The 17,057-nt window shown below is 41.6% G+C and overlaps 1 protein-coding gene across 15 annotated transcripts in view; it reads left to right on the top strand.

The window, feature by feature from the left end:
• Nucleotides 1-17,057, top strand: part of Kif1b (kinesin family member 1B) — a 132,390-nt gene that overhangs the window by 97,058 nt on the left and 18,275 nt on the right. For all 15 annotated transcript variants that reach the window (XM_051173989.1, XM_051173982.1, XM_051173988.1 and 12 more), the window contains 6 exons: nt 2,109-2,199; nt 4,415-4,533; nt 5,798-5,853; nt 7,769-7,877; nt 9,421-9,487; nt 16,243-16,327. In XM_051173989.1, coding sequence (XP_051029946.1) covers nt 2,109-2,199; nt 4,415-4,533; nt 5,798-5,853; nt 7,769-7,877; nt 9,421-9,487; nt 16,243-16,327 — 527 coding nt within the window. The remainder of the gene's footprint in view (nt 1-2,108; nt 2,200-4,414; nt 4,534-5,797; nt 5,854-7,768; nt 7,878-9,420; nt 9,488-16,242; nt 16,328-17,057) is intronic.

Genomic DNA, 17,057 nt, shown 5'->3' with positions numbered 1-17,057 from the left:
CTCCTTGCTGTGGAGTGCTTTGCATATGTGAGAGATAAGAGATGACAAGTCTTTGAAAGAACACTTTCTGCACTCAAAATAAGACTAGAAATCAAACCCTACACTGGAGTGACCCGACCCAGGGTTCCCCAAGGAGTGTACAAATATATGCCAGAGGACTCTGTGTCCCCTTATTCCAGGGACATAGTATCTGATTCAGATTAACCGGTAACTTTTAGTGCAATTCGTGACAAAACGTCTTCTTAAGAAACAACAGTTAAACAAATTGTCTAACCAACAGTAATACATATTAAACACCTTGGAAAAAGGAAATTACACAATGTAAAGAAAAATAACCACAGTCTGAAGTGAGAAAAGGTGTATAGAGAAAGTGTGGGTAGCGTTACCCTGGAATAGTAAGCAGCAAGGCGGTCAGTGTCTCAGATGGTGGTTCAGACCCACCAGTACCCACGGTGCCTCTGGCAGATAGAGTATATGGCCAGGAGAGGGAGTGATAGAGTGGGGTGCTGGAACAATAAGGGCGAAAGGACAGGCATGATGAAAAGGAAGAAAACAGAGGTGCTGCCTAAGGGACTGGAGAGATGATTCAGCAATTAAGAGCACTAGCTGTTGCTCCAAAAGACCTGCGTCCAAGTCCCAGGCACTTAAACCATTCCTAACACCAGTTCCAGGGACTCTGATGCCCTCTTCTGGCCTCTGTGGGCACAAATATGCATGAATGTGATACACCAATGTACAGACACATAAAATAAAATTTGTAATTTTAAAAAGAGTTCAAAAAGGTAACGCATAATCACAGAAATCTGTAGTGCCAGCAGCATTGATCATTACTAATTTGGAGCATTTGGCAGAGGTACTGTCGTCCTCTGTCAGACATGGTAAACTAATGTGAAAATCAAGATTATACTACTGATACTTTCCCCACTATTCAGCACCCCGCCTTGGGAGCTGGAGAGATAGCTCAGTGGTTAAAAGTATTGCTCTTTCAGAAGACCCAGGTTCAGATCTGAACACCCACAAAATGCTTAACAACCATTCTTAACTCCAGTGCCAGGGGGTCTGACTTCCTCTTCTGACCTCCACAGGCACCAGGCACACATGTGGTGGTACACATGCATATATGCAAGCAAAACACACATACACTTAAAATAAATCTAAAAAAAATTAATGAATAAGTTGGGCAGTTGTGGTGCACACCTTTAACCCCAGCACTTAGGAGGCAGAGTCAGGCAGGTTTCTGTGAGTTCGAGGCCAGCCTGGTCTACAGAGTGAGTTCCAGGACAGCCAGGGCTATACTGAGAACCCATGTCATGAAAACAAAAAACAAAAAATTTTAAATATATTATTTTTCCCTAGTTGACCTTTTAGAGTATCATGTGTTATCAAGCCCTATGCATAAACACTTGCCATCTATTGAAACAGGCACATAAGTACATAATTGTGAAATCTTAGCTTCTGAGGAGAAGTAGGTTCCTACTGCCATGGGAACACAAAACCATCAGGTTTGTGTCAGAGGAAACTTCCTGGGAGAGATGACTTTTGAGAATCTCTTGTCTAGATAGTAGACTCCTAGGCCAGTCCACCATGCATGGTTTTACTGTTCCTTACAGAGGCTCAAATTTGTAAGTTTTCTCTATATAATAAAATTCCATTGCCTTTTTTTTTTTTTTTTTTAAACACAGGGTCTCTCTGTGTAGGGTCTCTTGGAGCTTGTCCTAGAACTCATTTTGTAGACCAGGCTGGCCTTGAACTCACAGAGATCTGCCTGCCTCTGCCTCCCAAGAGCTGGGCTAAAAAGTGTGCACCACCACTGCCTGAAATAATTTCATTTTCAGTAAAATAATCAAACAAAAAACTTCTGCAAAAGAAAAAGACTATAGTTTTTTATTGCGTTGTTAGCATTCTTCTAACTGTAGAGTCCAAAGTGGGCTCTTAAAACAGATTCTGCTACACATAGTGCACATACCTTATATCCTAGCACCTGGAAGCAGAAGCAGATAGATCTATGTGAGTTTGTGGCCAGCTTGGGCTTCATAGTGAGACTGTCTCGCAACAAAACCAGATCTGATGACTTCTGATGGAGTATTCATCTGTCTCTTTTTATTAAGCTTTTTGCACCGGCATGATGAAGCCTTCTCCACTGAACCCCTCAAAAACAATGGAAGAGGAAGTCCCCTGGGCTTTTATCACGTACAGAATGTGAGTAGCCTGAACATTTTGCCACATACCTCTCAGGTTTATGTACCCTGACTTTGTTTGCTAAGGAAGGATGATCATGTGAGATATGAACTGTCTTTTATTCTTGAATGATGAAAATTTTCAGAAAGAACAAACAGTAGAGATGGTGGCCAGTGAGGTGGTCTTCAGGGGAGGAGCAGCCAGTCTCTTATTGAATTACAGTGGCCCAGTGAGTGTGTGCGGTCTAGTCTACCATTGAAATCTTCCATCCGTTTGAATGTGTGTTCTTAAAAATATTTCTACCCTAGAAAAAATAAGCATGTTTAATATGAGTTTTGATAAGTTAACATAGTACCCTGTAAACCTGGAGTACTTACATTATTGCTTACAAGTAATGTAGAAGATATTAAATACCAGCTGTAACTAAGACGCAGAGTATTTCCCTGGTAGCTGTGACTTTTATATTCATTTTCCGTACATGAATAGACACCTTCATACATGCAACAAAGAAGTTGGCTTTCCAACTTGTATATCTCATTCATACTCGATTCAGAAGTCATCTTTCGGGAGTGGTGAGATGGCTCAGTGGATGTGGCATTTTCTGAAGAGCTTGACAACTGAGCTTCCATCCCTAGGACCCACGTGGAGAGAACTTCCACGAGCTTCCTTCTGACTCCCACATGCACAAGCACCAAGCTCACACAAATAAGTTAATTAAGTATAAACGCCAGTCATCTTCATCATAATTCCCATGTTCATTAAGAATTCATTTTGTCAACGAGTGGTGGTGGCGCACACCTTTAATCCCAGCACTCGGGAGGCAGAGGCAGGAGGATCTCTGTGAGTTCGAGGCCAGTCTGGTCTACAGATGAAATTCCAGGACAACCTCCAAAGCAATACAGAGAAACCCAGTCTCGAAAAAAACAAAACAAACAAACAAGCAAAAATTTCTTTTGTCTTGTCCCTGTCCCATTTTCTGCACCATTGAGCCCTCACTTCTACACCGTGACTGTTATAACCCTGCCCTGCACTTGAGGGAGCTGAGTCACCAAGCAGCTCCTGGCACTCACCCAGATTACAAAGCTGGGAAGAGGCAAAGATGGAATTAAACCAAAAGAAGCCTGGCTGTAGCATCCAGAATCTTCACTGCCTTCATGAAACTGCCTTTCTTTTTCTTAATCACATCTACTCTATGAAGTGAGAAAGGGCCTGGGCTGCGGTTGTAGCCCAGCTGCTAGAGTGCTTACCTAACACGCATGAGGTCCTGCACTGGGACTCTAGCACAAACAACAAATTTCAAATGTATGAAGTGAAAGAGGAAAAGACAATCACAGATAGAATAAAACTAAAGTAAAGCATGAAATAGGGACTAGGGAGATGGCTCAGTAGCTGAGTGTGTACCTCTTTTGTAGAAGACTTGAGTTAGGTTCCCAGCCTGCAACTGCATATGACTCCAGCTCCAAGGGATCCAAAACCCTCTTCTGGCCTCTGAGGGTACTTGTTCACATACTCAACATACACATGTTTCAAACAGACATAGACATACATACATATCTGTAATGAGAAATAAAGTATGTGTTTGATAAATGCTGATGAACTGTGTAACAAGCCACTGACTCACGATACCACAAGGACCTTAGAATTAAGAAGAAATATAGTCATAGAGTAAGGGGACATGAAAATGGTATTCATTAAAGGGGATATTTCCATATGCAAAGACTTGGGGTACTTTTTTGATTGATGGAGAATGGTTATGAAAAAAGAAGGTAGGTTTTCTGAAGGATGTAGCATAAATAGAAGGTGGGAAAAAAAGAAAGGGTGTATCACATTTGGTATTGTACCTTGCTCATAGTCCACAGTTGACACGTGTTTTTCTTACCTCTTCTACTAATTCACCTGGGCTTTGGAGGGAAGCCTTCCTAGCAGAGTTGCTGCTTGGGCCTTGCCTGAGGTACAACAAAGGAAAAAGCAGGTCGAGAGCAATAGTCTTGAAATAATGAGTAGTGGCACAGTGGAAGGTCTACTACACTGTGGGAGGTCTGGTATGCTGAAGCTTGGTAACGTCCCATTAGAATGGAAAGCAGAGGGAAACCTGGCCTGTGGTGTAGGAGGCCTGCGTAGTGAAGCACCCAGCATGTACAGGATGTCTAACGATCCTGAAGGGCTGCTAGAAACACAAACGTGTGCTTTCTTGTCATAACCCTACCCCAGACTCACTTGACTTTCTTCTTACTAGATTGCAGTGGAGGTCACTGAGTCATTTGTGGACTACATCAGAACCAAGCCCATTGTATTTGAGGTCTTTGGGCATTACCAGCAGCACCCACTCCATCTGCAAGGACAAGATCTTAACAGGTTTGAGTTAAGATGGGCGAAGACTTGGATTATTGGTGCTGTTTTGGTCCTTAGTTCCTAGTTCTTAGAAAAGTGTAACAAGAAAAATAAAAGACCCAGAGACTGATCCTGGCGTTCAAACTTCAGTTCTTCTTTCTGTATTAGACAAAAAAGGGGATTTGTGGTGATATATTTTTATGATTTTGTAAAGCTTGCCTGGGGATTCAGAAAGCAAAGTCAGCCATAGGCCATAGAAGCCAGGCACACCCCTTTAATCCTAGGACTCAGGGTTAAGAGGTAGACAGATCTGAGTTCAAGGCAACCCAGGGATACACGAGATTGAACCATTCTAAAAGAGTAGTGGATCACACACTTTTAATCCCAGCAGCCAGAAGCTAGGAGGTGGTGGTACACACCTGTAATCCTAGGACTCAGGGTTAAGAGGTAGATCTGAATTCAAGGCCACCCAGGTATACCCGAGATTGAATCAGTCTAAAAGAGTAATGGAGCACACACCTTTAATCCCAGCACTAGAGGGGAATAAAAGATAGAAGCAGGGACTTCAGTATTCAGTAGGAGGCTTTCATTCTCCAGCCACGCTGAGGAGAGGCAGCAGGATCAGCCCATTCAGCCTGAGGTAGAGGTAACAGCTAGTGGCCAGGAACTTTCCTGATATTGAGCTCAAAATTTGAACCCAAATATCAGTCTCTGGGTCTTTTATTTTTCAAGTTACAGAAAAGAACTTTTTTCAGGGACAACTGAGTAGTAGATTCATACATTACCCCATTCTAACTCTTGAAATGTCACTGCCTTCCTGTAGCTAACCTCATCCCTAAGTTGAGATACAGCAAGTTGAATTTTGTCCAGATGACTTTGAACACCTTCTTTTTGTTGTAAGAAGTTCTTAATAGGGTAGAAAGTTGGTGCAATAGAGCTAGGACACGCATGTGGTGATTTGTGACACCTTTCTTTATGAAATGGAGACTCAGGGTGAAGTTAGCATAACTAATAAGGAAGTACACTGTTCCAGAGTGTTTCTATTTTCTTAAAAAATTGAAGCATTAAAAAAAATAAAAAATAAAAGGCAATGGTGGCACCCACCTTTAGTCCCAGCACTCAAGAAGCTCTTTAGAGTTTGAGGTCAGCCTGGTCTACAGAGTGAGTTCAAGGACAGCCAGAGCTACACAGAAAAACCCTGTCTCTGAAAAAACAGATTGAAGCATGTCACTAATGTCAACTCTTAACTCTGTTTAGTCCTAATGAATGTTTCCTTCTCACTTTGTAGTCCACCTCAGCCTTCTCGAAGATTCTTCCCACCACCCATGCCACTGTCCAAACCAGGTGAGCAGCAGCTGTACTCTGATGTGCATGTGTCTATTCTGAATGGTTTCCAGACAAGAATCACACTGGAATTCCTTCTCTCTGTGTCCTTGTGTGTTCCAGTTCCTAACAGGAACAAGAATGCTTGGTTCCTGATCTGAAATGGGAAGTCAGAAACAACTGGGCTCTTGCTTCTCATTCAGACTTGATAACCTCCTCCTCTTTAATCTCTATGCTTTATATGTAATTAGTTCTGTCTGTCACTTAACATTTCTTTGCACACTAAATTTATTCTTTGTGTTCAGTTTTGTTGTTGGGACTTTTGCTTTTGATTGACACATAATAATGTTACATATTTACAATATAATATGGTGCATTTATAACTATATGTTTTAAGGAACACATGTATATATCAGTATAGTTAGTATATCCATATCGTAAGCATTTCTCATTTGTAGTATGTATATCCAAAACCTTTCTTGTAGCATTTTAACATTGATGATAATAATAGATATCCTGTTATACAACAGAACACCAGAATTTGTTTCTCTTCATTTATCTCGTTTTCACTTTTCTTTATTTTTATCTTTTTTCCTTACTGCCCCCTTACCGAATTCCCGCCCTCCCCATATGCTCATTCTCCTCCCTCTATTCCCCATCGGCCTTCAGAGCATGAAAGAAAGATTGAGCTAATACGGTTTCTCGTGTCTGGCTATGTGAGTGTGCATGTGTTGGACACGTTTTCTGAGCACGCCAGTGTACTAGCTTCCTCTGCCGTTGCCACCTTCCACAGTGGGGCTGATTCATTGCCGCCTTTTCTCTTTCTGCCAGTTCCCGGCTTCCAGAATGAAAGGGTGCCCAGACGATATGGTTAGTAGCTAAACTAGCTCTGCCTTAGATGTAGAACCAACTTTTGGCATTTTTCATAAAACCTTATTCGCCATATATGAAACACTAAGATTTCTGTGTGTTCCCCTGGTTACTGAAGAGCTCTGCATGTTGTCAAGATCACATCACAGCTCCCTCAGGGAGACTGTAGGGAACACCTTTTTACCCCCGACTCTTTGAGGATGGGGTGCCTGATTTCTCTCTCTGTGTGTCTCTGTCTCTGTCACTCTTTCCCAAGACAAGGTCTCTAGAACAGGCTGGCCCTGAACTAGCTATATAGCTGACAATGATCTTGAACTTCTGACCCTTCTGTCTCATCTCCAGAGTACCTGTACATGTATATACCATCATACCCAGTTTATGGGGTGCTAGGGAAAGAACCCCAAGCCTTGTCTATACTAGGCAAGCATTCTCCCTACTCAGCTACATGTCCACCCCTCCTGATTCTTCTTTGTATGTATAATATTCTTTATTTTTATTTTTTAACTAGTAGTTGGATTTTGTTTGTAGTATTAGGGTTCAAACTGTGGGCCTTGTGTCTGTTAGACAAGTGTTTTAACACTGAACTACTTTCACACCCACACCTCTTCCCTCCCCTCCCCTCTCCTTCCCTCCCCTCCCCTCTCCTTCCCTCCCCTCCCCTCTTCTCTTTCTTTAGTATGTACTGAGGATTTGCTTGCCTAGATGATACCAGAACAGTCACCAGGTTTCTCTTTATTTCCCTGTGCTCTGCACAGGGAGGCACTGACACATGTAGTATTTAACCTTCTCTGCAACTTCCACATTGAAATGACATTAGAGATGCCTGTGCTGGGGCTGATGGCTCAGTGGTTAAGAGCACCGCTGCTCTTCCAGAGGACCTGGTTCAGAAATTCTCAGCACCCACATGGCGGCTCACAACTGTCTGTAACTCCTCATACAGACAAGACATGAAGGCAAAACACCAGTGTACATAAAATAAAAATAAATAATTTTTAAAAAAGATGCCTAACTTTTGCTGAGTGAACTTGGAACAATTTTTGACATGTTATAACAACTTTTTTTAAAGTTCCAGCCACCAAGTTAAACACCATGAACAAAACCAGCCTTGGGCAGAGCATGAGCAAGTACGACCTTCTGGTTTGGTTTGAGATCAGTGAACTGGAGCCTACAGGAGAGTAAGTCCAGTCTGTAAATTCTTTAAATAAATAAAGTATTTCAGAGTTAAGAGATACCGTTTTGAGCATGTTTTGACTCGTGTAATTATCTTGTCAAATTCCTCTTTTGTATTGAATTCTGGTACCGTACTATTTATCTCTAAATGAGATGTTAGTGGCCATCCAGTACATTTGTTGACACTTTTATTAGCAACAGCAATATGATGGAGACCAAATGCACTTGGTTATAAGGAAAGAGGACTGCGTGGTTCTGTGAAGGTCGGTGCTTCAGGCTCAGATGGAGGTTACTGGGAACTAATGAGATGGCTCAACAGATATGGCCATGTGCTACCAGCCTGACAGTCTGAGTTTGACCCTGGGACATACATGGTCACACATGTGCCATGGTCAGTCACACCACACACACACACACACACACACACATACACACACACACACACACACACACAAATAAGTAAATAAATATAATATATATTAGAGTACTAATCTCAGTGAGGGCAGTAGGGGCCTCTGGATATTTCTCTGGATTAAAATTTTCAACCTCAGCCAGGGGTGATGATCTCTGTGAGTCCAAGGCCAGCCTGGTTTACAGGACTACACAGTGAAGCCCTGTCTAGAAAAACCAAAACAAGAAAAACAAATTCAATCTTGCCTTTGTAGGGGACCACTTTATTTTCCCCTGTAGCACTATAGGGTGTTTTGCAGCACCTTGGGCTATACCTGTGAGAAGTTAGTAGCACCTCTCTCCAGCTGTGCATCCCAAAGATACGCCCTAGAAAAGAGCCACTCTCCTAAAGTAACAAGAACATGGGCATCCCTGTCTTTATGAGCTGTGTTAGAGTAAATGATGAATGTAGTTATTGTTTATAGTTATTTGTAAAATGCCTTGGGAGAACACAAAAGAGATCCTATTCCTGAAAGAAGGAGGCAGGTACATGCATTAACTCAGGTTGGGGAGTAACACAGAGTAGCCTTCCTCTGTGTGTAATGCAGCAAGCCACCATCATCGATGATGAGCACCATGAACCATTGGTCAGTGTCTGCTGTGCATACTGCCCTGTGTTAAATGTAGCTCTGTAACTCCTCAGCTTTCAGTCACTTTGAAGAATGTGACTTTCCATAAATAGATCTGCAATGTTATCTTAGCTCACATTATGAAGAAGTAGCTACAGTGATGGGTTCTACTGAATTAATTGCTTTCTGGAGCTTAAACTATTTAGAATTGGAAATTATCTGCTTCTCATTTCCACTCAGTTCTATAACAGTTATACATTATTTACTGAATTACTATGCAAGGGACAAAGATAGAACCATCCCCCCTCCCCAAAACAAAATCACTGTTCTTAGCCCTCCAGTTAGGCAGATGTGCTGAGAAACATATATGCAAACAGATACAAGTGGCTGTGTAGTTAAGTGCCTGCATGGGATCACATGGGATCAAGTGTAGAAAAACAAAGATCCCCAGCATTTGCTACAGAAACCCAGGAAGACTTAGCAGGCGAAGTAGCCTTGACCTCTGTCTTTTGTGTTTTTACTCTTACAGGTATATTCCGGCTGTGGTTGACCATACAGCAGGCTTACCCTGCCAGGGGACATTTTTGCTGCACCAGGTACTGAAGTCTGAGAGAGAAGAACAGATTCTCAACTTTTCATCTCTATTTGAAGGGGGTAAAGTGGGAGGACATTTTTGCTTTGTCCTGCCCCTTTTTTACAGGATAGAAAATGGCTGGGAATTGAACACAAAATTTTAATTACTGTTTCTACTTATATTAGGGTTTTCTAGAGTAACAACTTATTTGTGTGTGTGTGTGTGTGTGTGTGTGTGTGTGTGTGTGTGTATACATACATACATATATATTTTAATTAGAATGGCTTACAGGCTGTGGTCCAGCTGATCCAATAATGGCTGCCTGTGAACAGAAGGTCCAAAAATCCAGTAGTTGTTTGATCCCTGAGGCTGGATGTCTCATCTGGTCTTCAGTGTATGCTGGAGTCCTGAAGAAGTAGGCTCTACCGTCAGTGAAGGAATGGACTTGCTAGTGAGGCGAGGACAAGCAGACAAAGAACAAGGCTTCTGTCCTCCTTGTCCTTCTAGAAGTTTCCAGCAGAAGGTGTCGCCCAGATTAGAAGGTCCCACCCCAAAATATCTGGATTAAAGGTGGATGTTCCTATCTCAAAGATCCAGATTAGAAGTGGATCATCTCACTTCAAATTATTTAATTAAGCAAAAATCCCTCGTAAGTGTCTCCAACTATTTTGGGGTTTTAGTTACTTCCAGATGTAGTCAAGATGACAGCCAAAACAGTTGTCATACCATTTTTTGGTTTTGTTTCTGAACATACTCTATGTATGTATAAAAAACTTCAGAACAGCTATTTTGGAAAAGGGTTTGGGGGAGGGTCCTAGAGGGCCACGACATTTTTGACAGATCACCATCAGTTGACGGTTGCTGCAGAAGGCGCCAGTCTTCTTAGGCGTGTGGATACAGGTAGTGGAAGGCCCCACACCTGTACTCATGGGCTCAGCACTAGTTGCACTGTGGGTGTTAATAACAAGAAAGGAGGGTGTGAATCTGGGAAGGTGACAGTTGGGAGCATTAGGAAGAGTTGGAGGGAGGTAGTGGTGGATTCTGTAGTCAAAATACATTGTAACAATGTATAAAAAACTTTTAAGTTCAATTACTACTATTTGTGTTACCCTGTAGAATTTTTTAAACTTTTCATAATGTTTAGGAGTTTTGTGTTTCACTACCAGTAGTCTTTTTGTCTTATTAATTTATTTGAGACAGATTCATACTCTGTCTTTCAGGAAGGCCTCCAACTCACAGGACAAGTCTTTAGCCTCCTGTTTGTTGGGTTAGCAGGCTTGAGCCACCATAACCTGGGAATGAGGGATTTTGTTTTGCTTTTGCTTCTTTTGTTTTGATTTTGGCTGTAAAGGCCATTAAACCTAGAGCCCTTTGCATTCCAGGCAGGAACTCTTACTATTGAGCTATGTCCTTAACACTGTTTTTTTTGTTTGTTTGTTTGTTTTGTTTTTTTTTGTTTTGTTTTGTTTTGTTTGTTTGTTTTGTAACAAGTCTTATTGTGTAGCCCAGGTTGTAGGTGAGTTTTTCATCAAGACTACTGGATCCCCAATAATGACAGGGTGACTTACTATTAATTATAAAAGCTCGGTCAATAGCTTAGTCCTCTTTCTAAATCACCCTTATAACTTAAATTAACCCTTTTTCTTTTATTCTATGTTCTTTTATGTGGCTCAGCTACCTTTACTGTATACTGCCCATGCAGCTTCCTTTGAGTCTCCTGGCATCTCTCTGCATCTCAAACCTTCTTCTACTCAGCATCCTCTCTGCCCCAAAAATCCTACCTAGCTATTGGTCATTCAGCTTTTTATTAAGCCAACCTGAGTGACACATCTTCATGGGGCACAAAAAGATATTCCACACCATTTCCCCTTTTTGTCTAAATAAAGAAGAAAGGTTTTATCTCTGACATAGTAAAAGTATAAACAATAAGAATGATTATCAGGTAGGGATTACATTTACAATGTCATGTATTTAGCATATTTGGAGAAAATACTCCCATTATTTAGTTTCTCAAAGTTCTGTACTCTAATTTGCCTTCTGTTATAACTATGGAAAACTATAATTGTGACTATGTAGTCTTCAGTGCCATCAAAGACCCCAGAGGATATAATGTTACTGAGTAAACAGGAAGTGCAGTGCAAGCCACTTCCATACCTATAGAAACAACAGACATCTGACTGCCTAGCTGACAGTCACCCAAGGTTCCTCTGCAGCACTGGGGCATCCATCTTCAACCTACAGGCCTAGAATCTGTCAGACTTTTCTATAAAGCAGGAGGTTTTGAAGGACTGTCCTACCCTGTCTTGGCAAAGTTTGACAGTTGCATTCTTCTGTGTCCTGCTTGTTCAATTTGGAAAGCATATTTTCGGCAGTCAATGCAAGGGCAGTTTCTTGCCCAAATGGCTAGATTTTGCCACAAAGAAAGCAAACTCCAGCCAGGTGATATTGATACATGCTTTTAATCTCAGTACTTGGGAGGCAGAGACAAGCTGATCTATGTGAGTTTCAGACCATCCTAGTATACAGAGCGAGTTCCAGGATAGCCAGAGCTATAGAGAAACCCTGTCTCAGGAAAGAAAGGAGGGAGGGAGGGAGAGAGGGAGGGAGGAAGGAAGGAAGGAAGGAAGGAAGGAAGGAAGGAAGGAAGGAAGGAAGGAAGGCAGGCAAGCAAACTCCATATGGAGGCTCTTTGATATTCACCATTATCCTTTTTAAAAGTAAATTGATGCTGCCAGGAGAAGACTAGTTTCACTGTTTTGAAAAGCCTTATGTTGTTAAAACTTTTTAAATGTCATTCTGTAGGTCTTTGAAGACCACCTATCTAAAATACATTTCTGTATGTCTTTGAAAACATACCTAACATGACTAAGTTTGATAGTTATACATGAGTACAAACCACTTATTTTCGATCCTAAGTAGCTTTCAGACTGAAACTTAACATAACCTTTTTAAATGAGCTTCATGGGCATAATACCTTAAATAAGAATAGAAACATAAATACACTATAACAAAAATAGCCTTCAATTTGTATCAATATATAAAAATCCATACCATTGTAAAATATTTGAGGTTAATAGTTGTTCAAAAGTAGACTCAGCAGCCCACCCTCTTATATCATCATTTCTACAGTAGATCCCCCTTTTTTTCTTCAGAAAGAGATCCCTGGTGCTAACTCTTTTGTTTAGCTTTTTTCCTGACCATGACCAATAGCAATTTGTAACCAACCATCCTGAACAATGACAAACATTTACAACCCATCCAATGGCCAAAAACCATCCCCCTCCCCCTCCCAGGTATGTGAGCGTCATGATCTCTAGACTGCTTCCTGTTCTCAGGGTATAACATGAATAATAAGCACCTGGAGACTGATTGAGGTTCAAGCTTCAAGCAGAAGATCAGTAAAGCAGAGCAGCTGGTCATTTGCTCTATTCTCTGCCTCAGGCTGAAAGGGCTGTCCTGCCCTCAGTGTGGCTGGAGAATAAATCTCAAAGACTGCCTTTGCTTCTTCCTTTCATACTTCTCAAATCCTGGGATTAAAGGCATGTGATCCTAAGTGCTGAGATCACCCGAGTGTGAGCTGTTTCTCTTTCGGACTAGATCAATTTCATGTAGCTCAGTATGGCCTTGAATTAACAGAGTCTGGGGATTAAAGGTATGTGCCACCACTGCCTAGCTCTGTGGCTTTTTATTATGGCTTCTGGGATTAAAGGTGTGTGCCACCACTGCCTGGCTCTGTGACTGACTTTGCTTTCTGTACTCTCAGGCAAGTTTTATTAAATCATAAATACTGTATCACCACAGGGGGTGCTGGCATCTTTAGGAGACCCTGGGAAACTTGGGATAATGGTTAGATCTTGAGAGAGTTAGCTCTATTGGTTGTTGTTCAGTCTCTGTACAATGGAAAAGTGTTAAGGCTTATCTGAAGTCCTGGCTAGAGTAGTCTGTGCCTAGAGTAGTCTTGGCCAACAGCCTCAAAGCTGCTCTGGAAACAGAACTCTGAGCAAACAGCACAGAGGCTCTCTGAAAGGCGGGATCTCCTGGGACACCTGTTTTCATTGGTGTCCGGTTCCCCTTGCTCTAAAAAACATAAACTTTCAAAGGTAACATACATATCTGCATTAACACAAGTATGGAATATGCACTATGCACACATCAGTTAAATGTGATTTTTTGTTTGTTTGTTTTATGTTTGTGCAGGTAAAAGGCATCTGTCATCTTTCTAAATCAGTTTGGACTATATAGTCAGATTGTAATATAAATCTCTATCCATGCCATATGAAAGGATGGCATGTAATAAGTCATGAGGACTCCATGTAGCCAACAGTATTTATCATGTGTCATCTCACCTCAGAGCTGTTCCCATGTCAAGACATCAGCTTACATGTCACCTGTCCTGTATTCTTTTTTGGCTTCTCCCATGTCTATAGCCAGGATACTCAGGAGGTCGCCCCCTGTCAAATCTTATCTCTATCAATCTAAAAGGAATCCACAGCCTTTCAGTTTTTAGTGGAAACAAAAGCATAACCTCTCCCCCACCACAAAACATTGTCAGACTTCCATTTTGAAGTGAAGACATTTTTAAAGCATATAGGTTTGTTTAATTTAGCAGTTTTCATAATTCAATGTCTTTCAGTAGCTGTTATTTTTGTAAATTAGCATTTAAAAATTCAAACATTAATAAAACACCATGTAAGATCCAGACTCCCTGTATATTTTCCACCCTTACATGGCTTATTACTTTGTCTTTAATGACTTTATTATTTTTAAACTTTTTTTTTTTTTTTTGGTTTTTCGAGGCAGAGTTTCCCTGTGTAGCTTTGGAATTTGTCCTAGAACTAGCTCTTATAGACCAGGATGGTGTCAAACTCATGAAGATCCTCCTGCCTCTGCCTCCAGAGTGCTGGGACTAAAGACATGCCCCACCACCACCTGGCCTTCAAACTATTTTTTTATGATTACTCATCTTTTTTCTTAAGCCTGTACATATTGCTACATACACTGTAACCTTTTTATAGTTTTTCCCCCCCAATCTGGATATGCATGAGCAAAACCTTAAACCTGCCATGTAGCTTACTCATGGCACACTGGCGACTAAAGGATACAGGCAGAGCTGGGAAATGTGTCTCTGAAATGCAGCCAACATGAGAAATACAAGACTAGGAAGCTGCATTTGGCTCCATTTCTGTGTGTTTAAAACCTCTTTTAAAGCTTTCTCAGGTCTTATGTGGATATACATGGCCAGACATGAGATGCCATTTGTAGGCGTAGTTTTTCATTGGGAACACTGGCTCCCCAGTAATGACACAGAGATTTATTAATTATAAAAGCTCAGTAGAGCAGTGGTGTTTTTAATCCCAGTACTTGTGAGGCAGAGGCAGGCAAATCTCCGTGAGTTTGAAGCCAGACTGGTCTGTAGACCGAGTTCCAGGACAGGCTCTAAAGCTACAGAGAAACAGCAGCAACAGAAAGCTTGGTCTATATCTTAGGCTTGTTTTCAAATAGCTTTTATAACTTAAATCAACCCATTTCTTTCACTCTTCCTTCTTTTACGTGGCTCAGCCACCTTTACTGTGTACTGCCCATGCTGCTTCCTCTGAGTCCCTTGGCATCTCTCTGCATCTCCACCCTTCTTCCCAGCATCTTCTCAGCCCTGAAAATCCTGCCCAGCTATTGGCCATTCAGCTTTCTCTTAAACCAATCTGAGTGCCAAATCTTCCCGTGTACAAAAATATTCTACAACACCAGGTCCTTAAACTTAGAGATCCTCTGCCACAACCTTCCAAGTACTAGGACTACAGGCATTTGCCACCCAGCCCAGCCAGGAGTTCTTCATGGAGCTAGATGATGACAGTTTGAATGGATTAAAAATACACTTTATAAATAGATGCTACTCATTTGGTAAAATTATATGCTACTACACTTTTGTAATTCTAGCATCTAGGAGGTGAAGGCTGCAGGATTATGAATTCAAGGCCAGTCTTGACTTCTTTTTCTTAGTAAGTTCCTATCCAGTTTGAGCTACATAACACAATCCCATCTTTTAAAAAAAAAAATTAGCCAGGCCAACCATGGTAGTAACTCAAGCCTTGAATCACAGCGCTTGGGAGGCAATGCAGGTGGATCTCTTAGCTCAAAGCCTTCCTGATCTAGAAAGTTAGTTCCGGGATAGCCAGAGCTGTTACACAAAGAAACCCTGCCCCCCCCCCCAAAAAAAAAAAAAAAAAAAAAAAAAAAGAAAAATTTAACCAGTGCTCAAAACAACTTATTGTCCAGGTTGTATGGAGTTCCTACCCTAGAGCAGTGCCTCTCAGCCTTCCTAATGCTATGACCTTTTAATACAGTCCTCATTTGTGGTGACCCTCAACCATAAAATTATTTTTGTTGCTACTTCATAACTATAATTTTGCTAGTTTTGAACTTACTATAAATATCTGATGTCAGGATACCTGATATGCAACCCACAATGGGGTCAAGACCCACAAATTGAGACCCACTGCCCTAGAACATATTACAGGGTCTCAATCAATCATTCTGCTGGTCTGTCTATGCCTCCCCCACCTCTGTGTGTGTATCTGTCTGTATGTCTGTCCCACCCCCACCCCTGTCTCTCTGTGTTTCTCTGGCTCTCTCCCAGGATGCATGAATTCCTCTTGTCTCAACCTTCATGCTGTGGTTAGAAGTGTGAAACACTGCCTCACAAGGCATCTCTTAAAACCAGGTCACCAGCTGCCTTTTTCAGCTTCTAACACATTCTTCAAAATTGTAATCTTGTTCTAGGGCATCCAGCGACGGATCACAGTGACTATTATCCATGAGAAGGGCAGTGAGCTCCACTGGAAAGACGTTCGTGAACTGGTGGTAGGTGAGTATATCCATCAGCTGAGGACAGCCTGACCCTCTAGAATGTCATCATTCTGTGTTGAGTGCAGGAGAGGTGTAGAAATGTGGAGAACACAGAGTAGAGTGTCAGTCAAGTTCTCTTGATTGCTGGGGTTGTGGCTTAGGAGTAGAGTGATTGCCTAATAGATGCATGTTTCTGAGTTCAGTCCCCTCTGCTGCAGAAAGGAAAGGAAAGGAAAGGAAGGAAAGGGAAGGGAAGGGAAGGAAGGAAAGAAGGAAGGAAGAAAAGGAAAGAAAAGGAAAGGAAAGAAGGAAAAGAAAGGAAGGAAAGGGAAGGAAGGAAGGAAAGAAGGAAGGAAAGGAAAGGAAGGAAGAAACTCCTTTCCTTAGTTCCCATTACTATGCTACCCTACTTTTAACTGTCAGTGTGGATCTGAGCTAGAGGATATGAGAAGATCATGAAGAAATCTCTGCTCATTCTGAATGTGCAGTTAATTGGGTATAAAATAATTAGATAAACCAATGCTATTGTTCAGTGGTAGTGTCCTTACCAAACATATGCAAAGCTCTGGCCTCCATCCTGGCATAGAAAAACAAAATGAGACAACCTTGGGAAATCATGTAGGATCCTGCACTTATACAAATAATCTCTAAGCACCTAATTACAGAGATTGAAAAGTGTGTGTGGCTGGGCAGTGGTGGCAAGGCCTTTAATTCCAGCACTGGGGAGGAAGAAACAGGCAGATTTCTAT

Source organism: Phodopus roborovskii, unplaced genomic scaffold (assembly GCF_943737965.1).
Source record: "Phodopus roborovskii unplaced genomic scaffold, PHOROB, whole genome shotgun sequence".
NCBI lineage: Eukaryota > Metazoa > Chordata > Mammalia > Rodentia > Cricetidae > Phodopus > Phodopus roborovskii.
The sequence above is the reverse complement of the archived record's forward strand: the minus strand, read 5'-3'. Positions and strand labels throughout refer to the sequence as shown.